The sequence below is a fragment of the Bubalus bubalis genome, chromosome 22, assembly GCF_019923935.1.
Source record: "Bubalus bubalis isolate 160015118507 breed Murrah chromosome 22, NDDB_SH_1, whole genome shotgun sequence".
In the NCBI taxonomy this organism is placed as follows: domain Eukaryota; kingdom Metazoa; phylum Chordata; class Mammalia; order Artiodactyla; family Bovidae; genus Bubalus; species Bubalus bubalis.
In genome coordinates, this window is record NC_059178.1 from 36,391,054 (window position 1) to 36,416,651 (window position 25,598).

Sequence of the window (25,598 nt, forward strand, 5' to 3'; positions counted from 1 at the left end):
ACAACAATGTGATGAGGTAAGAGTTTTTTTTTCTTTTTCACAAGTAAATAGTTGAGGATCAGAGATATTAAATATTGTGCCCTGAGTCACACAGCTATTAAGTAGCAGAACCAGGATTCAAACCAAGCAACAACAAATTTGGAATTCTTTCCACTGCATCACACAGCCTAAAGAAACTGTAAAGGTGTTTTGTTAGTCTTAAAAGAGATAACTGTGCTTCATAAGTATCAGTCACCAAACTGAGGTTTCATAAGCAAAGAATTCTGAAGGACCCTCATCAGAGCATTACAATCATCTGTGAAACCGTTTTGCTGTGTAGAAATAAAGGATTCATTCATAGAAATAAAGGAGTCATTCATAGCACATAACATAGAGTTCTCTGGTCCTCTTACCTGATCATATTTTTGTGACACCTCTTTCCTTCTATTTTTATTTTTACTCTAGTCTCTAGATTATGAACAAGTACAAAGCATGCAACTTGGTATTGCCGTCAAAAACAAAGCTGAATTTCACCAATCCGTAATCTCTCAATATCAAGTCCAGTCAACCCCACTCATAATTCAAGTAATAAATGTGAGGGAAGGAATTGCATTCCGTCCTTCTTCCAAGACATTTACTGTCCGAAAAGGCATAAGTAGTCGACGGTTGATCAATTACGTCCTGGGAACCTATCAAGCCATTGATGAAGACACTGGTGAAGTTGCCTCCTTTGTCAGGTGAGAATAATTTTTTTAATATCTCGTTATTCCTTGATGAAGTTTCTTTTAATTTTTTTGAAGTATAGTTGGTTTACAATGTTGTGTTCATTTCTTATGTACAGTAAAGTGACTGAGTTATACAGATATAATCTTTTTCAGATTCTCCATTTCAGTTTATCACAGGATATTGAATATAATTCCCTGGGCTGGACAGTAGGACCTTGTTTACCTTGACTAGTTTTAATTTATAAACTATTGCAAAATAATATCTAAACTACTCTATGCCAAGAATATAAAGAGATACAATGGTGACCAACTCAAGGACCTATATAACCCAAGAAGAGATGTGCTATGAGCTAAGGTAGCATAAACATAAGTGAAAGTGGAAATGAAGAATGACAGCCTGTCTAGTGAGATCTAGAAAGTTTCATGCAAACTTTCAGTTGAGCCTTAAAAAAGTAGAATTTCACCAGAAGACCATGGTGTAGTCAGACATAGAACAGTACGTACAAAGCACGGTGCCTAAAATAATAAAACACCATGAAAAGTTGCTGCTATAGTATAAAGAACAAGGACACAGTTATTTTACTGAGCAGAGCAGAAAATTTAAAAACCAGGCTAACATATTCTTAAGGCTTATGAAATACTCCTTGTCTAGGCTAGTATGTTAATTTTCTGCTGCTTTTTAGAAAGCATATTTCAGAGTCTTATGAAAATACATTAAATATAAGTCATTTTCATTAAATAGGTAACATTCCATGTTTGGAAAAAAACTTACTGTTTTCTGTTACAAAACAGATATGTCTTGGGACGTAATGATGGTGGTTTGCTAATGATTGATTCAAAAACTGCTGAAATCGAATTTGTCAAAAACATTGATCGAGACGTTACTTTCATAGTTAACAAGACCATCACAGCTGAAGTTCTGGCCATAGATGGTAAGAAAAAAATATTATTCCAATTAGCATTTTTTTATGAATAGATGCTTTTGATTACTAACATATTACCTTTATCACTGCATGCATATGTGCTAAGTCACTTCAGTCATGTCCAACTCTTTGCAACCCCATGAACTGTAGCCCACCAGGCTCCTTTGTCCATGAAATTTCCCAGGCAAGAATCCTGGAGTGAGTTGCCATTTCCTTCTCCAAGGGATCTTCCTGACCCAGGGATCAAACCTGCATCTCCTGCATCGCAGGCAGATTCCTTACCACTGAGACACCAGGGAAGAATCTTTATCACTAGATAAAGTTGATTACCTTAGGGGCCTTGGGTCTTAAGTCTGAGGTGGCTAAATCTAGGCGACGACTGAGCATCCTAGCTTTTCACTGGAGTTCATTGGACCAGTGAATTCTGGGTTTAGTCCTACTATTTGCTGTGGTTGGCGCAAGAATTTCTTGATTTGAGAATGTGAACAAAGATTGATACAGAAAGCCTATCAGGGAAGTTCAGCTCAAATGTGAGGTGCCTTTGTGAGTTACTTACACACAGAGTGAGTTACTTACAGAGACTTATATGCTTATATCCTAGAACAGGAAAAATCTGCTGAAAAATCTTCTAAATGAAGCACCTGGTCAAAGCACATTGACTATGTGCTTCCCTAAGTGTAAAATTAATTTATACTCAAGGCAATTTCAGCAAACATAAAAATAAAATAAAAAATCATATTATCTGGAAAAACAGAAAAAAGCACTAAGGGAAACAACAGAAGTAATTTTTAATCCCACCACTGAGAGATCTTATATCTTGGGTAATAAAAATAAATCATAGTTTATTCCAAATACTTTGGTTCAAGCTTTAAAAGCAGAAATCTTCCACACAGTCTGGGCTCTTGCACTAGAATATATTTAAGAAAACTATGATTTTTATGTTGATTTCATTCATAATCAGTGGATTTATCACCTTAAAGGTCTTGGTTCCAATCACATTGAATAGCTGATGCTACTAATTAAGGTGGCTCAGAGGTAAAGAACCCACCTGCTAATGCAGGATTCCATCTGTGGGTCAGGAAGATCCCCAGGAGAAGGAAATGACCCACTCCAGTATTCTTGCCTGGAGAATCCCATAGACAGAGGAGACTGGCAGGCTACAGTCCATGGGGCTGTAAAGAGTCAGACATGACTTAGTGACTGAACAACAACAAGCTAATTAAACTAATTAAAGACAGCAGCCAAGCTGATAATTAGATTTCCTTTTAACCGGGTACAGAAATTGGGTGACATCTTTTTATTTGTAGGAATAACAGACACAATTTCATGAGTACACACACCAATCTGGTGCACGTGAGATCATTTTTTTCTAATATTTATTTATTTATTCCTGGTTGCACTGGGTCTTCTTTGCTGTGTTCAGGCTTTCTCGAGTTGCAGCAAGCAGGGCCACTCTCTAGTTGTGGTGCACGGGATTTTCATTGTGGCGGCTTCCCTCGTTGCGGAGCACAGGCTCTCAGCTTCAGTAGCTGCAGCATGTGGGCTCAGCAGTTGCAACTCACAGGCACTAGAGCACAGGCTTCGTAGTTGAGGTGCACGAGCTTAGTTACTCCACAGCATGTGGTGTCTTCCTGGACCAGTGATCAAACCCATGTCCCCTGTGCTGGCAGGTGGATCCTTATGCACTGTGCCACCAGAGAAGTCCATGCATGTGAGAGACATTTCAAGGGCTTATTTATTTGTTTCTTTATTTTGCACAACTTGCTCTGTATAGTTCTCTAACTCTAAAATGTTATTCTTACAGAAAACACCCATAAAACTTCTACAGGCACCATATATGTCCTAGTACCTGACTTTAATGAAAATTGTCCAACAATTGCCCTGGAAAAGGAAGCAGTCTGTAGTTCGTCACCTTCCGTGGTTGTCAGAGCTTCACTACTGGAAAGGGATAAATATGCTGGCCCCTATGAATTTTCAGTCGAAGACCAAAGCGTAAAACTTCCAGTTGTATGGAGTATCTCAGGAAGAGATGGTGAGTAATTGTAAAGCTGTTTCTACAAATGAAAACTGCTGCTTCTTTATATTTCCAGAAGGTTAAGAGGGAGTCCATTTGGGAGCAAGTCCGTTCCAAGAGTAATTTTAAAAATTCTTTGCAATGAAGATGATGTCCTATCCTCATGAATCTCCTCTGTCTTCAGAAAAGGAACAACATAAGATATTCAGTTCAGTTCAGTCGCTCAGTCGTGTCCAACTCTTTGCGACCCCATGAATTGCAGCATGCCAGGCCTCCCTGTCCCTCACCAACTCCCGGAGTTCACTCAGACTCATGTCCAATTTTAAAAATTCTTTGCAATGAAGATGATGTCCTATCCTCATGAATTTCCTCTGTCTTCAGAAAAGGAACAATATAAGATATTAGCACTATTTAAAATTTTCTGTTTTTCTCATGTGGACTCTAACTATTGGATATTTTATATTTTCAATTTTTTATCTGTATCTCCTCAGTATACCAAAATAAATAAATAATGAAAAGATTACAGTCAGGCACCTATTTTACTGCTGAGCTGTTTAGATTTCTAAATACATAAACTTTTCCTAACTGGCCAGCCTGTCAGCAGACTGGAGGGGTCAGCCTGCTCACGGTTGTCCCTAGTCTGTCACTAGTTAGGAATTTTGAAAGCATGGTAGGCTGAAGTTCTCAAACTCATAAGCCAATGGGCAAGAGTTAATCCATCCGTACTTTTCTCCTAACTTTTATAATGCTAATTTCACATTTCCTATGTTTTCCAGGAGTCTCATAGAAAAAGCCATTAGACATAATAAGAATCTTCTCTCTTTTTAGATTTCATAGTGACCAGCAGGGCTTCCCAGGTGGCTCAGTGGTAAAGAACCTGCCTGCCAAGCAGGAGACACAGGTTCAATCCCTGGGTCGGGAAGATCCCCTGGAGAAGTAAATGGTAACCTACTCCAGTATTCTTGCTTGGGAAATCCCATGAACTGTAGGCTGCCAGGCTCCTCTGTTGCAAAAGAGTGGGACATGACTTAGTGACTAAAAAACAACAAAAGTAACTATCGGGCCACTTCAAGTCCTTTGTAAATGACCTCATCTATCGCTTGCTCTTTTCTGAAATAATGTATACCCAACTGAACCCCAACAACCCTCATAACTGCTCCAGTCTCACCCTACTTATTTGTGACAGTGATGTGTCAACTGTGGCCCTATTCACCCAAAACAACAAGTAGTTTTAAGAGCCAGAGACACCTTGTCCTACTGCTGATGTGTTTGATGGTTCCCCTACAGCTACATCCGCACTCCTCACAGCCCCACAGCCAGTCTCTCCCGGAGTGTACAGAATCTCCATCGTGGTCACGGACAGTGAGGGGAGGCGGTGCGAGGCACCAGAGAGCTTGACCCTGGAAGTCTGCCAATGTGACTACAGGGACATCTGTCAAAGACCGCCTCCACCCACCACCACTAATCCCATAATTGGAGAGGGCTCTGGGAGGATGGGGGCCGCCGCCATCGGCCTGCTATTCCTCGGCCTTTTGCTGCTACTGTGTGAGTATGCCAGGGGTATGGTAGCATGTGCATGGACAAAGCATCTCTGCAGCTGTTTTAGAGGCAGAGCTCACAGGGTGAGGTGGGGGCAGGGGGTGTGCTGACATCTTCAGGAAGACCCAGAAATGTTTAAAGTTAACACGTGACTTGCCAACAATCTATATTTATAATACAGCAGAGCAGGTCGTGTATGTTAGACATATAGAAACCAGCACCAGAGAATCAAAGAAAGGCGAAAAGAAAGCATGGACAGTCTACACACTGCCTGTAATGTTCACGGTCAAAATAATGACTTTATCCAGGATCACAGTACTTTCTAAAATGTCTTTTCCCTCTACAAGTCTCATGAAATTCTAAAATACAATAGAGTCCTGACCAAAAAAATTTAGGAAAAATTCTAAGATAGCATAAGCTTTGAGCTTTACAATGCACATAAATATATCGCACTCTGAGAAGTTGTTGCTTAATCCAGAATTTCCTCAAAACAGCTTTTCACCTGAAAATACACTCCTTTAAGGCTCAAACTTAATATGATGAAGTTTACTGAACACATTAAGGGAATTTACACACACATATTTTTTTCTCTTTCTTTTTTATATTTTTGAATTATGAAAGTATGATAACACATTTACAGGAGAGAGTTAGAGAATACAAAGTTATTTGTATAGTTATAGTTCCACTACATATGACAATTATTTTTTGAGTAGGTAAATTTAGATTTTTAGAGTTGCAATATCAAACTCTGAAAAACTAACAGAATGTACAGAAATGTAGAAGGATAGAGTAGACCTGAAAAGTACTATGAACCAATTCAACATAATTAAGATTTATACAATTTTCACACAATAGTAGGATACAACAAATTCTATTCAAGTTCCCATAGACTATGAACTAGGAGACACTGGACCATACCCAGGGATATAAGACAAGTTCCATTCCAAGAGGGAGAGTTGCTGAGAATATCTGAATAAAAGAGCGACATGATCTTATTTGTATTTTAGATAGATAACACTGACAGCAGTGTGTACTGCAAATTAAAAAGGGAAGAAGAGTTAGGAGGTTATTGTAATATTATAACTCACATGGGATGATGAAGGCCAGGTTTTGCGCCACGGCATAAGACTGGAAAGGAACGAATAGGTATGGGAGGCACAGTTGGAATAAATGTAGAAGATCTGGAGACTAATGGAGAGAATGAATGGATGAGAAGTCCAGATGAACCACTGAATTCAGTTGCTACTGAAACCATTAAATGAAATTGAAAATATCAGACGAAGTGCAGATAAGTAGGGTGGCAATCATAAATCTGATTTTGAAATGTTGAATTTTGAGGTACAGATATATCCTCTAGACTACTATGCACTTGGGATTATGGCTCAGGATGGCAGTCAGAGGAAATATACTGTGATATTCCCACAGTCATATTTACTTCATGTGATCCTACCATTTGCAAAAGATCATATCTTGAATTTTGTGGACAGAACATACACATGTTTCTGTGGAAACACAGTCAACACTTTGAAAAACTTTCCCTGGATGCGTATATAAAAATCGAATACATATTGTACATACAATGATCAACAAGACTTCTAAAATACTGTTATACTCATCTAAAAATACTGACCATACATATATATATTCATCACTTTTCAAAACAAATTTGCCCACTTAAACTATTCAACCCTTCCCATACATTTAATTAAGTCATAGAATTGAGGATGGCAATAAAGCCTTTAGAGGTATCACTTATATGAACATTATGTTAAATTCTGAGAAAATGTGCTTTGTCCAACTTATTTTATTTTATATACTTGGCCTAATTTTTTCACCATATATTTACATATATATATATATATGTAACTGACCTAATTTGTGTAACTGATGTAGCTCATTCAAACAATACTAGGGAGTCCTCTCATGGCACTCAATACCATCCTTTATCTCCATTAACTCATAATCCTCACAACAATCTATGATACTATATATCCTCCCATTCTTCGGATAGTTAATGGAGGCAAGAAAAGATGATGTAATTTGTCCAGCTGGTGAATGGTGAAGCCAAAATTCAAACCCTAGAAGACTGACTCCAAAGCCTATATACTCTTAAACCCCTCACTAAGCTTCCAGTAAGTAAAAGAATTCAAACTAGGATTTAGTGCTTTCCTTCTGCAGGGCAGGACTTCCCTCATAGCTCAGTCAGTAAAGAATCTGCCTGCAATGCGGGAGAACCAGGTTAGATTCTTGGGTCGGGAAGATCCTCTAGAGAAGGAAATGGCAAACCACTCCAGTATACTCGCCTGGAGAATCCCATGGACAGAGGAGCCTAGCAGGCTACAGTCCATGGGATCGCAAGAATCAGACACAAACTCAGTCGGACACAAACATCCAGCACGCAGGGCAGAGGTGGAGGTGGGGTCATCGACCACCCAGCCTGGGAAGTGTTTCATTTCTCTCTTGGCCTATTAGCCTGCTGCTGCTGTGTCGCTTCAGTCGTGTCCGACTCTAAATGATGTTAATCTTATTGCCAAGATGTGACCTATCTGCACAGAAAGAATGATAATTACCCAGGCAGGAAGGCCCCTCCAAGCTAAGGATTCCTAAGTCACCATTAAGAGTGTAAAGACATTAGATCATCACTTGCAGAGGGAGTTTGTAGGTTAATTGCTATTCTATAAAGAGATGTTTAGAGACCAGATTACCATATCATTATAATGCCCACCTAAAATCTTGACTATTCAGGTGTGTATTCACCCCACATCATATACTGAGCTTCAATATGTACAAATAAAAGCAATAATAATAAGAATATATTATAGAAAATAATTGAGGAAATGAATGACCACTATTATCATTCATCAAACAGTGCCTCTTTTAAGAAAATATACAGGTCGCAAGAATAATCTGATCTGTCTCCTTCAGTTTCATAATTATGTGAAATTTTAGTACGCTTAGTTTATCAAATTTTACCTTGTAGAAATTAATTTTGCTTTCTATTAGATTTTCCATAAGCATTAAAGATACTGTATTTCTTTGTAATGTTTCCAACAATTGCCCTGTCAAGTCATTTCCAAGTGATTCAAATCTTCTGCTACTTTGTTTTCCTTCATACTAGTGGCTCTCCTCCTGCTGCTGACCTGTGACTGTGGGGCAGGTCCTATTGGGGGAGTGACCGGTGGCTTTGTCCCAGTGCCGGATGGTTCAGAAGGAACAATTCACCCGTGGGGAATTGAAGGAGCCCAACCTGAAGACAAGGTGAAGATCCACTTTGTAAAACATTTACTTCACTCAAACAGAGCAAACTTAAATTTACATACTAGATAGAAAGGGGGGGTAATGGGGTATAAAAAATAAGACTCCTGACCATCAAGGACCTATGAGAGTGCTGAAATGAATGGAGCCTTTTAGGATCTTAGCTCTTCAGATGTCACATCATAAAAACGGTTACTCCTGCAAGAATTTGGAATTCTTGTAATGTCTCCATTTAAAAGGGAGTGTATTTCACTTATATTGGTGAAATCTGGTTAATTTTTAAATATATTTTTTGCATATTGCTTGTAGGAAATCACAAATATCTGTGTGCCACCTGTAACTGCCAATGGAGTTGATTTCATGGAAAATTCTGGTAAGTGAACATCGAATTTATTTTTGAAAGGAACAATGGGTTAAATAAGAAATATTAAAAACTAAGAAATGTTCTAAATTCTCTCCTTAATAATTTGTGCACACACTGAGATATTACCACTGAAACAGGGTTTCAGTGAATCGGTTTACTGTTAGTATAGAAGTCAATTTTGTGACCTAGTTCTGACTTCAGTAAGTTCATTTGTCTACTGATGTCACTATTTTTACTAGCAGAAGATTTGTTATATTTCTCCAAACTTCGGTAAACTGAAGTATAGCTCTCTGATAGTTGATTACTAATTTTTTAATAAGTTAAGAATTTTACATATATAGAAAAATGTAAAGGAGAATATAAAACACACTATGTACCCACCATCCAACTCTGCCTGTTAACACTGGTAATATTTGCAGTTAAAGTGTCATGTGGGCGCATCCTAGATCTTGTTGCCCTTCTTTCTTCCCCAGAACAGGAACCTGATTTCAATTCAATAACCAATTCTTGTATTTAATCATGGGTTTCCCTAGTGGCTCAGTGGTAAAGAATCTGCTTGCCAGTGCAGGAGATGGGGGTTCAATCCCTGGGTCAGGAAGATCCCCTGGAGTAGGAAATGGCAACGCACTCAGTATTCTTGCCTGGAAAATCCTATGGACAGAGGAGCCTGGTAGGCTACAGTCCATGGGATCACAAAAGAACTGGACACGACTGAGCAAACTGCAGCCATGAAATTAAAAGATGCTTACTCCTTGGAAGAAAAGTTATGACCAACCTAGATAGCATATTCAAAAGCAGAGACATTACTTTGCTAACAAAGGTTCGTCTAGTCAAGGCTATGGTTTTTCCTGTGGTCATGTATGGATGTGAGAGTTGGACTCTGAAGAAGGCTGAGCGCCGAAGAATTGATGCCTTTGAACTGTGGTGTTGGAGAAGACTCTTGAGAGTCCCTTGGACTGCAAGGAGATCCAACCAGTCCATTCTGAAGGAGATCAGCCCTGGGATTTCTTTGGAAGGAATGATGCCGAAGCTGAAACTCCAGTACTTTGGCCACCTCATGCGAAGAGTTGACTCATTGGAAAAGACTCTGATGCTGGGAGGGATTGGGGGCAGGAGGAGAAAGGAACGACAGAGGATGAGATGGCTGGATGGCATCACTGACTCGATGGACATGAGTCTGGGTGAGCTCTGGGAGTTGGTGATGGACAGGGAGGCCTGGCGTGCTGCGATTCATGGGGTCACAAAGAGTCGGACTCGACTGAGCGACTGAACTGAACTGAACTGAACTGAGCAACTAAACAACAACAATATTTAATCATAATGGGACAAGGATCGCTTGTGTTGTCATATAAGTGAAATTATTTATTTCTTTAGCTTACCAAACGACTATTTCATTCATCTTATCTCAGTGCCACACTAAGGTGTAAACTAGAACAAGAAGCATGCTAAGTTGCTTCAGTCGAACCCAAATCCCCTATGTCTCCTGCATTAGCAGGCACATTCTTTATCACTAGCGCTACCTGGGAAGCCTATAGAACAATAAGATCTAATGCCTAATATTCAAATTTTTCTTAATTCCATGCTTAGCAATAGATTGTTTTTAAATGTCCAGCCTGAAAAATCTACATAAGATCGCCCCCAAAATGTAACTATCTGTCTTTATCAGCTACCTTAATCCTTATTTGCTTCTCCCATTACATCACAAAAACAATATTTTGAATTCTCTAGGAAAAAGAGCTTTCCATGAAAATGCAGTGTAAAGGTAATAGGCAGAATAGTCACAGCTCATTAAATTTTCATTAGGCACTAAGACACCTAATTAGCATTGGCTAATTTGCATGATTACATTATGTATGTTTCCTCTTTGGTTTCCATATTGAGCCAATATGACAGCTAAATTACAACTTCTTTTTTCCTGAAAACAAGCATCACATTAGAAGCTTTCCATGGCTGTGCGCTGAATATTTCATTTATACTTTTCCATTTCTGGCTGTTGTCACTGAAAATCTATTTTATTTTTTTAATCAGTATGGTTTCAGAAACAATACCTCTCTGAAAACAACACCCTCTGTTACTCCCTCACCTCCTCTGTTCCTCTCACATTACAGACTGTGGGGTGTTCTTCTCACTTTGAGTCATGAAGTGAGTCATAAAATCGTATTTTCTCCCACATGCTGGCTTTATTTGGCAGGAGCTCTTGGATATCAAAGATCAGTAAAAACCAAAACAAAACAAATCGCAGCATGAGATGTTACAGCACTTTCTCCCTGTTTTTAGAAGTCTGTACAAACACATATGCTGGAGGGACGGTGGTAGAAGGAGCTTCGGGAATGGAACTGACCACCAATCTTGGAGCAGCTGCAGGATCTGGGGGTGCCACGGGGTTCGGAGCAACCGCTGGTCTGAGCAACTTTTCCGTGGGACAGTCCGGGACGATGAGAACAAGGCATTCCACGGGAGGAACCAACAAGGACTTTGGGGAAGGGGCAATCAACATGAAATTCCTGGACTCCTACTTTTCTCAGGTAATCTGGTGGAAAACTCTGTGGCTTTGTTATCTTGTTTACATTAGAGATCTTTCTACTTGAGTGAACTTCGGTTTTACATTTCGGTTCTTTTGTAGCTTGGTATAAGACAAGAAAAAAGAGGTAAAGGCTCCTTGTTAAAATAACAAGGATAACCTAAGGTAGCTGCCAAAATCCAGCTACTGGTCAAAAGAAAGGGATGGGTAGACACAAAATGAGAGAATATGGCAGCTCATTCCTCCCACTGAGATAACAACAGAAAGCAAAACCCTCTGCTTTTCAGATCAGCGGCATCCTCTTTAGACATACAAAGCAGTTATTTCTCATTTCCTGTACCATGAAGTATGTCAGAATACATCGGCATACATTTTTCCAAGAGGGTTATAGTATTCTTCACATTGTCAAGGAGTCCATGTTCAAAAATGCTGAAGAAACTTTAATGACCCAAACATAAAAGGGGAAACAAGGGATGTGGTCCAAAATGAGGCGAGGTGTCAGGAAGCAGAGAATCTACAAAGGGACAGGGGTGAAGGGCAGAGAGGACGCTGGGAGGCAGGTAGCTTGCCTCCTGGTTGGTGCATCAATAGAATGGATCTCACCTAAACTCTGCTATCAGAGCTGTAAGTGATGGCGTTTGTCCTCGTGGCCAAGCAGATGAAGGCTGACACAGTGTTTGAGGACAGACTGATAGGAAGGATCAGATTCCCAGTTAGGGGTCAGAGTCTCCCAAGGGTTAGAGTGTCTTGGCCAAGGCCCCTGGCTGGTGAGAGCTGCCTCAGATGGTGAGGAAGCCTGCACCCTGCCCCACACAATGACCTGCAGTAACCCAAACACACACAGGGACCCTCACAGATGGCCCAGCAAATAACCTCCAGGCTCCACACACATTTGCTCTGTATGGCTAAGTCTGTGTCAATGCAAGTCTTAAAACTCAAGAGTTCAAATATGAGCCTACAACAGACTCAAGTTTGAAGGAATGTCAATTGCATCATTCTCCAAACACAGATAACTTCTGTAACAAGACTGCTAATATGGAGTATGCCCTTACTTCTTTTGTTGTTGTTGCCATTCAGTCGATAAGTCATATCCGACTCTTTGGGACCCCATGAATTGCAGCATGCCAGGCTTCCCTGTCCATCACTATCTCCCTGATTTTGCTCAAACTCATGTCCATTGAGTCAGTGATGCCATCCAACCATCTCATCCTCTGTCACCCCCCTTCTCCTGCCCTCAATCTTTCCCAGCATCAGGGTTTTTTCCAGTGAGTTGGTTCTTTGCATCATGTGGCCAAAGAGCTTCAGCTTCAGCATCAGCCCTTCCAGTGAATATCCAGGGTTGATTTCCTTTAGGATTGACTGGTTTGATCTCCTTGCTGTGCAAGGGACTCTCAAGAGTCTTCTCCAGCACTGCAATTCAAAAGCATCAATTCTTTGGCACTCAGCCTTCCTTATGGTCCAACTCTCACATCTGTACATGACTTCAATGGATTACCTCAATCACACAGTCACAATCAAATGTTGAGTTCTACGAAAGGTATTACATCCTTCCCCTGAATGTCTCTTACAGTTCATTTTCTCCTCTTCTCTCCACCTTTAGAAAGCATTTGCCTGTGCAGATGAAGACGACAGCCAGGAAGCAAATGACTGCTTGCTGATCTATGATAATGAAGGAATGGAGGCCCCCAGTTCTCCCATTGGCTCCCTGGGTTGTTGCAGTTTTATTGCCGACGATTTTGACGAGAGTTTCTTGGACTCCCTCGGCCCCAAATTTAAAAAGCTGGCCGAGATAAGCCTCGGGATGGATGACGAAACCAAAAGCTCTCAGCCGCCTACCAAAGACAGCAGTTCTAGGGTTGACGCCTGTGGCCAACACGTACAAGTCCAGCAGTCAGAGTCTGTTAGGTACCAGACTTTGTCAGGCAGCCAGGGGGCATCTGCGCTGTCTGCTTCCAGTTCTGTCCTCCAGCCCGCCATTTCCATCGCTGACCCTTTGCAGCATGGTAGCTATCTGGTAACGGAGACTTACTCGGCTTCTTCTGGTTCCCTTGTGCAACCTCCCGCTGCCGTTTTTGATCCACTTCTCACACAAAATGTGATAGTGACGGAAAGAGTGATTTGTCCGATTCCTAGTATTACTGGTAACCTACATGGTCCTACAGAGCTACGAGGATCAGACAGTAAGATCTTTACTGAAGATCCTTCTTCCCGTCTGATATAAGCAGAGTGAACTGGAATTACATACTGGCCAAATACGGATACTTGAACCAAATTATTCAAAATAGCACAGCAAATCTCATAGTATTGGTCTGATTTGGCACTTATTTGCTACTCTTTCATAAACTGGTCATGATTACAATCTAAATTGTCTAGTTTATATCCCCACACTGGATGTGTGGTCACTCTTACTTCTCAAATTCAAGTCCTAGTAGATCTTAAATGTTTTCTGAAATATCTTAAGATCATATTCAGTGGGAAATTTCCTAATAATTTTTAAACTTCAAATGCAGTGTGTTTTGTGGATTAAGGACTTGGAGTCAAGACCCCCAGTTCTTGAATCTTTCACCTTTGCTTACATCATTAGTAATGATGTAAGAATCATAAAGTCTTTGCTAAAGCATTTTGAGCTGCTTGGGGAAAAGAAAATAGTTGCATTTGAACTTCTTCCATCTTCTGGGTGTTGGGAGACCGTAGGGACATCTTTTGCTCAAGCTAAGGGTATTGGTTTACACATTAAACTTGCTGCATCTATATTCCTCATACTCTCACAATAAGACAGTTTTGAAATAGAAGTATCATAGGAAATTTAGGAAAGTTCAGTAAGGTGTAAATATTTTTGTGTTTTTTTAAATCACCTTGAAAGGATCTACCTAAAGAAAATATTTTACATTAAGCCCCTCCCTACACTTCTCAATAACAGTAATCCTGTGTTAATAGTCTTTGAAAATTACTCTTTATTTTTTAAATGTTAGTAGGTAGATGTAACTTACATATGATGTGTAGTGATATTTATCATGTTAACAATGTCTACAGACTTCCTAGGAATACAAAATATGGCTTTTCTCACAAGCAAAACAGGCCTCTGACTAGAGTAACACATAGTGAAATTTGTGAATGTGTATTATATACCATGTTTCAGGTCAAAAAGGGATATAGAAAGAGATTATGAGTAACAATTTTATTAAGCCTCACTCCGTTTAAATGAAGCTGCTACCACTGTTTAATCCTTGAGTATAACCATGTTAGGTTAGTGACGGCTTAGAATATGTCATTTCACGTGTGTCACCCTGATGACAATGTAGTTCTTCAAGTCATTTCTAATCATTCAAGGTCCTCATCCTTTAGCCCATAGAGAGCACCCTACCTCTTATTAACATTATTGTCTTAGCTGAGTCTTTACAAGGTCATTGTTTGGCTCTATTGTCTCTAATTGTATATAAAATAATCTTTTCTGGTTTTTGCCAAATTCAAATCTATATTTGTTTTCAGATGAAAGGCAAAGTATAAAGTGTTTGTGTTTTAACACAGAAGGGTGCAATCCTAAGGATTCTTGGCTGGGAGGAAACCCCCTAAAATGTCCTTACATCTAGCATTCTTCCCTCTCCCTGGTGTCATGACTAACAGAAAGCCCAAGAAGCACAGGCAATCACTTCTTCCAACACAAGGTTGCTGTAGCAACAAGGTCTGCAGAGGCCACCTTGAGGTGAGAGGAACTAGACCCTCTGGAGCAGCCTTGCAGGTCCTGAGGAAGTTGCCTTGCTGTTACCTCCGGGGCCTATTCTCAACAGAAGCTTGCTCTGGGGTCTAGAACACACAGAGCTGACTTGTGACTCTGTTTATGCATGAGAATTAAACTAATAATCAGAATAACCCTTGTTCCAAGTTCAGAAGTGTTTTCACGATCCTCAAGGTATTCTAATATTTCCTCTTAAAATCCAACTCATGAAATGGGAATTTTGCTGCACTGCCAAACTGCAGAGGAAACTATGCCACAGTAGTAAAGTCAAATAAGGGGGAAAGTGAAATTAAAGGAGTTTTGAAAGAAAAGTAGATCACTCTTATCTAAGAGGACCTATAATTTTAATCTGCCATGTAAAATTAAATTCAAAGCAAAAATGTATCTGTATTTTTTCACTAAAAATAAAAAATGTTTTAAGCAGAAAAACTCTTTAAAAACTATCTTTTTACTTGATGTATTATAAATTTTAAACAGTATATATTAAAACTTATAGAGTGGTAACATTGTTATAATAAAACTGTTTGGCAACAAATTTATGAGTACTTCCTTAACCATTTAGCAAAAACTGAACTATTCTCTGCAGTTAATAACTATTAACAAATATGATGTAAGAAAGTGATTGCATGTGTATTTTTATCAGTATTTTTCTTTTATTTTTTTTTTAAAGCTGACACTTTTTCTGAATCCTCCCCAACAGGAAGTACATGGGGACTTGGCATCTCTTCTTCAGGTGGAAATAGATGTTGGATGAGGTCAGGGCAGATTTTTATTAACTGGATGATTTAACTCATTTATGATCTATTGGGTAATTTGGAGTGGTCTCTCAGGCAAAAATGTTGACACCCTATGAAGACTCAAGAGAGAAAAGGTGGAGAAGGAGAAGGTAAGGTTTATAGCCTAACATGATGACAAAAATGTACCATGACTTTGGTGACAGCCATCAGCCCCTGCAGTGAGTGTGTCTGCCAGTAAATGTCTGAGGTGGCTCAGTGGCAAAGAATCTGCCTGCCAAGCAGGAAACATGGGTTTGATCCCCGGGTTAGGAAGATCCCCTGGAAAAGGAAATGGCAACCCACTCCAGTATTCTCACCTGGAAAATCCCATGGACAGAGGAACCTGGCGGGCTACAGTCCATGGGGTCACAAACGAGTCAGAAACAACTTAGTAACTGAACAACAACAACAAAAGTATGTTATTTTTATGTCTTCCTTTAAAGGGATACCACAAAACAAGTCCCTTCAGAGCCTCACATCTTGGTTTCGCTGACCCTCCTCATTCTTAAATACAGACAATTCAACTTGGACCTGGGGTAAGGTGAGCAGAAACTGGATTTGAGTGAATGTTGAGTGAAGAAAAGTGGATGGCTTAACTCAGATGTCCTAGATCAACCCCAGGAAAATGAAAACCATGCAGGTAAATCCCAAAAATATCACCAGTTCCTCTTATTCATAGGAAGGTGAAGGAATAAAAACAGCAAGATCAGTTTCTCTTATCTAATTTTCAAAAGTCAAGTAAGGTGTAAATGAATACATTCAACTGACTAGCTTCAATGTAACTGGTGATTAAGAAACAACTAGCAATTAAGTAAAAGTTAAGGATCTTTCCTTCCTGTTATTGGCAATCCAGTATTTTCTCAACTCCTTTACTGAGTTTATAAGAGTAATAGTGAAATCAGAGATCACATGATTTAACGCTTGCTCAACAACATAAGGAGGATATTTGATGAGAAAAGAAGGTAATCATTTAAATTCCAGGTGCCAGAAACAACACATCTTCCACAAAGAATACTGAGATTCCTTCTGCTTTGCCTGATCCAAAGATCACCATGATCCCCTCCAAGACAAGACACAGGCCGTTACACAGGTTGGTGTCTTTGCTTTTTTTTTTCTTTTATACATTGCCTTTTTTTTTTTTTTTAACAAATGCAAAACAAACAAACAAAAAAATCTAAGTACAATGCAGGTATAGTTAAAACTCAACATAATGATGGTCTGAAGTGTAAACAGATGCAGTTACCAAAAAAGGAAGAATGATACTTTTGAGGTCTACCAGACAGCCAAGAGAGTTATATTCTAGTTTATCTCTTATGGTAACTTTGAGATTATAGCCACAAAAACAGAAACTCAGAGAATCAAAGTAACTTCCTTAAGATCATAGAATAAATGACACAAATGTAAAAGTTGATCTGTATCATTCAGCAATATTAATACTTATTAGTTTCTCAGAATAATCTGTTTATTTTCAGATCTAAGAATTTAAGTAGAATATGAAAAACTGGAAAGAAAACAATGAAAATTATAAAATAAAAAGATCATAAATCCAAATATAATTCTAAAGATTAAAGAAGCGATAGAATGCTGGCATATATATATTATAACTGAAAGATACAGGTAGAGAAATAAAAAGGTAGGGACAGATGAGAAAATGTACACACTTGATTTGCCACTATTTTGAAGACTATGTGAGTTTATTTTTCAGGTCACAGTAAGCAGCTTTCCTCCACATTTCATAACAGAAACAAGCTACCTGGAGGTCATGGAACTTCTTTCCCAGTAAACTCCTTAAAAATTACTTTGATAACACACTTTAACAGAAGAGGTAATGTGACATGCATCTAGATATAAAAATAACTTTATATGTTAAATTTTTTTTATATTTATGTATATTTCAAAATTATTACAATAGGTCTAGTTAACATCCTTCACCATACAAAAAAATCTTTTTCCTGTGATAAGGATTTTTAAGGTTTACTCTTTTAGCAACTTTTAAATATGCAGTTCAATACTGCTAACTATATGACCCAGCTGTACCTTACATCCCCAGAAGTTATTTATTTTATAGCTAGAAGTCTGTACCTTTTGATTCCACCCATTTTGCCCATCTCCCAACCACTTCACCTCTGGCAATCACCAGTCTGTTCTCTGTATCTGTGAACTTGGTTTTTGTTTTGTTTTTTAAAAATAATAACTTTAAATGAGTCCTTCTACCTCAGTGTTTCCATGATTTGTGGGAAAAAACAAATTTTTAACAACTACAGCAAATATTTACTACCTAAAGCCAATTCTACTTATACCTTTATTCCCATGAAGGATATGGGACCACCTTATTTTTAATTTTATGCCTCAGGATATCCCTAATATTTCCTGTGGGCTGAATTTGTCACTATTAAGTTAGCAAACAGTAAATTTTGTATAAAAACAGAGCATCGAGTTATGATAAAAGCAAAATATTGATACTGAAAAAGTATGTCCTCATTTCTGTAGAAGGTAGAGGAAATACTTAAAGTCTTTCATAATCAAAAGAGGGTTGCAAAGAACTTTCTTAATTATAAAGCAGTACAGAATCAGGTAATCCTGGATTTATGTAAATGGCATAATGATATGGTTTCTGCTCCTGCAAGGAGGCATTGTTACTAAACCAAAATTGGGTATTTAAACACAAAATGTGAGATTAACTTAGTCACGCCTTCCATGTCCTACTCACTAGTACTGATTGTTATGGTCCTAACTACCAGGAGAAACATACACACACACACACACACACACACACATTTACACATGCACCACAAGCACATGGTATTTGCCACCAGTAGCCACGTAGCCTGGTATAGCTGAAGCAGTGTCTTTTCATTCTTAGACCCATGGACCAAATACTAATATTTAGTGGTGCTGCAGACACAAAGTTTCTCCATACAAGGAATCTGCTCTCTAGATCCATAATTAAAAAGAAAAGAATCACCTAGATTTTCCACCTAAATTTCTTTCAGTAAGACACAATGAAGAGGCCTTGTTTGACCAAACTTTTATCTTTTTTTAACTAATCTTAATTATGCTTATCCAGGGCAGACACCCACAACTTTTGATCAGTAAAAACAGGTGTAATCGGAACTGAAGCTATTAGTCAATGGGTACAAAGTTTCGGTTGTACCAGATAAATAAGTTCAATAGACTAATGTGTAGCATAAAGCTTATACTTAACAACTCTGTATTATATACTTAAAATTTTATTAAGAGGGTAAGTCTTACATTAAGTGTTCTTGTCACATGCACAAAGTAACAGTAATAAAGAGTGTAGGAGGAGACTTTTGAAGGTGATACATAAGTTTATGGTATAGATTATGATAATGGTTTCATGGGTTTATACTTATCTCAAACTCATCAAGTTGTATATATTAATTATGTACAACTTTTTGTATGTAAAAAAATTTTAATATATAATAAACCCTTAGTCCAACATCTTTTGACAGTATTTTTCCATATCTTCCCTTTCCTCTCAGTTGTTATAAACTGCTATGGATTCTTCCTCAGAAGATATTTATGGCTGCTAGTGGTTGAAATCTAAGCTGATTTTCTAACTAGCCACTCTTTCTGTACACACTTTCATGGGCCCTCTTTGTATTGGTCTTTGAGTATTCGTTCAAATTGCAAACTAACAACAAAGGCATATGCTGTCAGGATAACATAAGACCTTCTATTCTAGGAATCAAAGACTCTCCCAAGGCTTCCAGAACAAGCCAATGCACGCTATTACCACTTTGCCAACCTTGGTTAGGGAAGGATGTCTCCACTGAAAGAACAAGTCGGGAGATGTTGAATATTTTGGTTAGGAAACTATGAGTTGTTAAGCAAAGAAAATCTGCTAGTGGTGAAAAATCAAAACTTATTAGGAAGTTATAAGTTAAAACTTATTATAAGTTTTGTTATAACTAACAAAAGATAAACTTAAAACGTTTTTGTTTTGTTTTCAATTGTGTGTTTAAGTTAATGGTTAAGAGTTCAGGTTTTGGAGACAAACTACTTGAGTTTAAATCCCAGCTTCATCACTTACTAATTGTGTGTCTTTGGCAAGTTACTTCGACTTTTCACACATCTCTGGACTATTCTTATGGAGATAGTAACAGTCCCTACTTCATGAAGTTTCTGTCAAGAAGTAATAAGAATGTACTTAGGTCCAGTGGCTAGGACTCCACATTCCCAATGCAGGGGGCCTGGGTTGGATCACTAGTCTGGGAAACAGATCCCCTGTACCACACATACACGAACACACGCACACACAAAACAGAACACCCTTAGGACATATTAATAGAGGTACTCATGAAGATCTGACATAAAAAGTTTTTTCAATCTTCAAAATGAACTAAACTCAGAAAGTTATGAGGGTGACATCCAAAACCACTGAAACCATACAAACTCAAAACTTCTAGATTATCTGATCCAAAATTCTGTTTTACAGATGCTCAAACAGGCTGAAAAATAATCTGTTGATCAAAGGTAGAGTTAGGAACTAACTAAGCCAATTCTCTTCTTGTGACTCCAAATTGTGAGTGCACTATTTCTTTTTCACTAATCTTTCACCTTATCCACAGAACCTGTCCTGTCTACCCTACATGACACTAGAAATTCCTCTGAATACACAAGCAAATAGAGATGAATTCATTCATATCAAATTGCGATCTTGTAGCCAAACTGATGAGAATCACCAGATCACTGGAATTTTTCAGCTGGGCTTCCTTAGAAAAGGACAGAATGGAGGGCTTTTTTTCCCGTTAAGAGTTCTAACTATGTCATTTCCACCAAGTAGAACAGGGCAGCCAGGTAGCTTTAGGTGGAAAAAAAAGTAGATATACTTGAAAACCAGCAATCAGCATAAAAAGAATGCTGCTACTGACCCAATCTCCAGTAGGAGACATGTTAGAATAGTAATTACTGTATGAAGAAAATTACCTCACTTTACAGTTTAACAGGATTTATGGTGCCAGGTGAAAAGGAATTTCATTTACAAAAGCCAGTTGACTCAACATAAAATAGAAGGAAGTTAAATTGTCTTTACCTTTGCATATTTTATTACCTTATTTCCAGAATATAATATGGGAGATAGTGAAGGACAGGGAACCCTGGCATGCTGCAGTTCATGGGGTCACAAAGAGTCAGAAACAACAATAAAGGTTTTCATAATTACTTCCTATTTCCTTTAAAATGTGATCGTAACTAGTTAATAAAATTTTTAATTGTTTGATAAATTAATTCACGGCAAAGTATAAATCACAGAAAATGCTTTGTTCTCCTCCTTGAAGTATGTATCTTACATACTTAAATATCTGCTGACTTAAAAAACAAAATAAAATTTCACTATCATTAGGTCATAGGTCAGGAGGTGGAGTGTTTCCTGCAGGGACATTTACCTGCCAAATCACATATGTGGGCATCTACACGTACATTAGGACCACCCAGGGCAAATCCAAGACTCAGGTTTCATATTCTGACCAACTGACCTAATGCATCCTCTCTAGAAATAAAAGTAAACAAAATGTTCCTTAGAAATCCCATCATCCTTTTAGTCCTGAAAGCCTTAGAATAAAAATCTTCCTCTGTTTTTTATGTGTGTGTGTTTGGTTTTAGGTGGCTTATTCACACTTCTAAAGGGGAAAATCGCAGGTATAAAGAACAGTAAATCATACTCTATGGACTTGAGATTCTAATTACAGAAATTTCAAGGTCCAAACAATGGAAACTCACAATGGCACGTTATGAATCATAAAACAACTCTCCATGTGGGCTCTCACGCTATTTTACTTTGTTCATCTCTTAAGTTTTCCCTGCTGTACTGTTCTGCCTGACTTGTCATAAATTTACTGATTACTTCCATGTTCTAATCCTAAAGTTAAGAAAGAAGAACGAGGATACACTCTCTTCTTTTGTACTCACAGAAGTATTAGTCACAAGAAGTCTTTATTGGCTGACTTACCTTTATTGTAGCTGATTCTGCATGAAATGGGCGTGACTCTCTCTCCAAAGGTATGACTCATTCAGATACTGTTTCAGTAGAAATTAAGAGAAGTTCACCTAAAATAATATGTTACGGTAAATTAGCAGACAATTGTTTTGTAAAACAAGAGGTCTGTTTCCAAGGGCATACAGTAATGTTCATAATAAATATTACCTTTTAACAAAAAAATCTTTAACCACAAATATTCTCAGACAAGCTAGTAAGGATTACTGTGGTCATTTAAAATATCAGGAGCAGATTCTTTCCTATTGCCTTTTTTGTAACTAAGTTTTGCTTAACTGGTTTGATAATATTTGAACACATTTCTATATAATAAAATCTCTAAATGGGAGCTAGAGAAGGTGATAAAACTCAAACTAAGTGAAAGTGAAAGTGTTAGTTGCTGAGTCACATCTAACTCCCTGCGAACCCATGGACCACAGCCTACCAGGGTCCTCAGTCCATGGAATTCTCCAGGGAAGAATACTGGAGTGGGTAGCCATTCCCTTCTCCAGGGGATCTTCCCAACCCAGGATTCCAACCTGGATCTCCTGCTTTGCAGGCAGATTCTTTACTGTCTGAGCCACCAAGGAAGTCTGAAACTCAAACTAGGTCCACTGCAAAAACAAACCAAAAAAAAAAAAAAAAAGTACAGTGCAGGCAAAACAGCTTTAAGAACACTTTTCTAAAATGCTCAGGCACCAGGGACATGATAGCTGAACAACCGTTTCAACTTTCCAATTCCCGGGGCACATATAGATGTAAGTGAGTTAATTAAGTTGTTATTTATCGTATTAAGAGACTTTTGATTATTTTTGTTATAAAGTTACTCCATAAAAACAATTTGCATTCATAATATCAAATCTGGGATTCAAGAATAACAATATCCTAACTTTTGCTCAGCACAGCAGTGATTCTCAATATTTCTTCTGTGTAACTTGTGCCAAATGACCTTCACAAGGTCACACCCTCCCTTGGACAAGTTCACCCTCGGGCACCGTTTGCCTCCCCCACTGGAATCAAGACTCCTTTTCCACCCGAGGGGATGTCAAAAATGCAAGTAAATAACATCATTACTAAATAACTTTGCTGCTGCTACTGCTAAGTCGCTTCAGTCGTGTCCAACTCTGTGTGACCCCATAGACGGCAGCCCTCCAGGCTCCCCCGTCCCTGGGATTCTCCAGGCAAGAACACTAGAGTGGGTTGCCATTTCCTTTTCCAATGCATGAAAGTGAAAAGTGAAAGTGAAGTTTCGCAGTCGAGTCTGACTCTTCCCGACCCCATGGACTTTAGCCTACCAGGCTCCTTCGTCCATGGGATTATCCAGGCAAGAGTACTGGAGTGGGGTGCCATTGCCTTCTCCAACTAAATAACTTTAAATGTGCTCTAATCATTTTATAACAAGTAAATCAATCACAGATTTTGGAACTTGATACTTAACAAGTCACTGCATGGTACAATAATTTTAAAAAGCATCAACAACGTTAGTTCGGAAAGGAAATCAAAATGAGTTAATTTCTTTGAATCCTTGCTTTCTCTTTAACATGGAAATTGTTGTTTATTTTCGAAATTCTGCTTCTCTCTGCTAAAGTATTTATAATCATCCATTGGACTGCTTTGAAAAGAACTTCAAAGCCAGTATTTTACATCCACCTTTTCCAAAGCCATTATATCACTTCTTTCTCATTTTTTTCTTGATATGCAAGAATGTTACCTGTTCACGTTCAAATGACTGAGGTAACTGCTGAGAAACCAGTGCTCTTTTCTGTCTTCTGAGGGGCTTTTTTTGGTGGGTTCCTTCCGAGGCTCATTAGTCACGTTTGGGTCAACATGTCTGACACTCGGAGTAAACACTCCTGTACTGCCCATAAGCCCCACAGTTCGCAATGGGCGCCACTTCAGTGCCGCTATTAGTAACCAAACTCTCCACCCTTCTTCCCCGCCACTTCCCTTATCTTTGGAGAATTCTTATAAACAAACCCTAAGGTGAAATCAAAGCTAGAGATTTATTCTGAGATGTTTTCCAGAAAATGTAGGTGGGGAGATAAAATCAACATTCCCAAGTGCCAAGCTCTGGGAATGAATGCTAGCTTTGTGCATCTCCATAGGGAAAAGGGATTTTCCATGTGGTTTATGGTTTTGCACTTTGTCCCTCCTGTAAGGAAGGGAGTCTCGAAGAAGAGGAAAAACACAGAAACACTCTCCACTGGCCTCTGAACTCCTCCAACTTGACATGGTTCAAGAAACCTTAGCAGGCTTGTCTGGGATAAATTTGTGTGGTGGGGGGAGGTTGTCCACGGTACTGGAGACCTTCCAGCACACCCCCACCTCAGTTTGGTGAGATTAACATCTTTCCAGGAATATTAGTCTCTTTTCATTTTACATGTACACTCTTTCTCTCTCATACACACACCCTTTCCTCCAAAATAACCCTGAAAATATATTTGCTATTTTTTCATTCACACATTCAACTAGTATAAACTGAAGACTTACAATTGATCAAGCACTGTTTGGGTGATCTAAGTTTTGTGCGCGTTAGTCACTCAGTCATGTCTGACCTGCGACCTCATGGACTGTAGCCCACCAGGCTCCTATGTCTATGGAATTCTCCAGGCAAGAATACTGGAGTGGGTGGCCATTCCCTTCTCCAGGGGATCTTCTCCACCTAGAAATCAAACCCAGGTCTCTTGCACGGCAGGCAGATTCTTTACCATCTGAGCCACCAGAATCCATCAGTTCAGTTCAATTCAGTCACTCAGTCATGTCTGACTCTTTGCGACCCCATAGACTGCAGCATGCCAGGCCTCCCTGTCCATCACCAACTCCCGGAGTCTACTCAAAAATCATGTCCACTGAGTCAGTGGTGCCATCCAACCAACTCATCTATTTGGCTGTGCTGGGTCTTAGTTGCAGCATATCGGCTCTGTTTCCCGACCAGGGATGGAAGCCAGGCCTCCTGCATTGGGAGTAACGAGTCTCAGCCACTGGACCACCAGGGAAGTCCCCACCAGAATCCATAGCAGTTCATAGGTAAAGACCTCAGCCTTCAGGAAGTTTACATTCTAATGAATGGTGACAGATAATAAATAAGTAAATGCACAGCCTTTTAAGTTGCAATGTGCCAAGAAGAAAAATGAAGTAAGAAAGGTGGGTGGGGAGATTTGGGGGTGGGAGATGTATTATAATTTTTATACGGGTAGCAGAGATGTCACTGAGAAACTAATATTTGAGGAGGGAGTAACCCTTGTATGTGGCTGGAACAGAACCTTCTCGAAAAAAGGAACAGAGAGGACAAGGGCTCTCAGGTGGAGCTTGCCTGGTGTATTTGTGGTGTCAGGTTATGATGTAAATGATTGATCAGGATTAGCACACCACCCTCCCAGGAATATGCACACAGCAGTCAAGGGAGCCTTCAGCTAAGGGATTTCAGATCTTAGTGGGAGGGCGAGGCATTCTAATGGGCCATCAAGACCTTGCTGAGGTTTTCTAGACAATCCCTGTTTTGAACACACCTCAATTTAGGACTATTATAGTCTCATCACCTTGTAAAACTAGTGCATGATGTATTTCGAAAAAAATCTCTTATGATGTCGGTTCAGCACTCTACTTAGACCCCAAAACAGACAACTTTGTTTTCTCTGCTGTGTCAAGTCTTCATTTTGCCACTGTTGTGTCTCCCTCTGATTCTCTGGTCCACAAACACTGCTGACAATTTCCTGAAGTCATCTCGGTTCGGGACTTTGCATGCAAGGAGTCAGTCCTCATCTACTGACT

At 39.0% G+C, this 25,598-nt stretch overlaps 2 protein-coding genes and 1 non-coding gene across 3 annotated transcripts in view; 2 read left to right on the plus strand and 1 right to left on the minus strand.

Moving 5' to 3' along the window:
• DSG3 (desmoglein 3) overlaps window positions 1-15,591 on the plus strand; it is a 33,075-nt gene extending 17,484 nt beyond the window's left edge. Inside the window, exons 9-16 of the mRNA XM_006053998.3 lie at window positions 445-716; window positions 1,497-1,636; window positions 3,432-3,659; window positions 4,929-5,186; window positions 8,299-8,438; window positions 8,745-8,808; window positions 11,077-11,324; window positions 12,921-15,591. Of these exons, the coding sequence (XP_006054060.3) occupies window positions 445-716; window positions 1,497-1,636; window positions 3,432-3,659; window positions 4,929-5,186; window positions 8,299-8,438; window positions 8,745-8,808; window positions 11,077-11,324; window positions 12,921-13,541 (1,971 nt within the window). The 3' untranslated portion in view covers window positions 13,542-15,591. The remainder of the gene's footprint in view (window positions 1-444; window positions 717-1,496; window positions 1,637-3,431; window positions 3,660-4,928; window positions 5,187-8,298; window positions 8,439-8,744; window positions 8,809-11,076; window positions 11,325-12,920) is intronic.
• The window catches only part of LOC123331265 (collagen alpha-1(X) chain-like), a 95,563-nt gene that overhangs the window by 63,649 nt on the left and 6,316 nt on the right, over window positions 1-25,598 (minus strand). Inside the window, exon 2 of the mRNA XM_044934855.1 lies at window positions 21,804-21,901. Coding sequence (XP_044790790.1) covers window positions 21,898-21,901 — 4 coding nt within the window. The 3' untranslated portion in view covers window positions 21,804-21,897. The remainder of the gene's footprint in view (window positions 1-21,803; window positions 21,902-25,598) is intronic.
• On the plus strand, window positions 4,493-4,563 carry TRNAG-GCC. The gene has a single exon. It is a non-coding gene; the product is annotated as a tRNA-Gly (tRNA).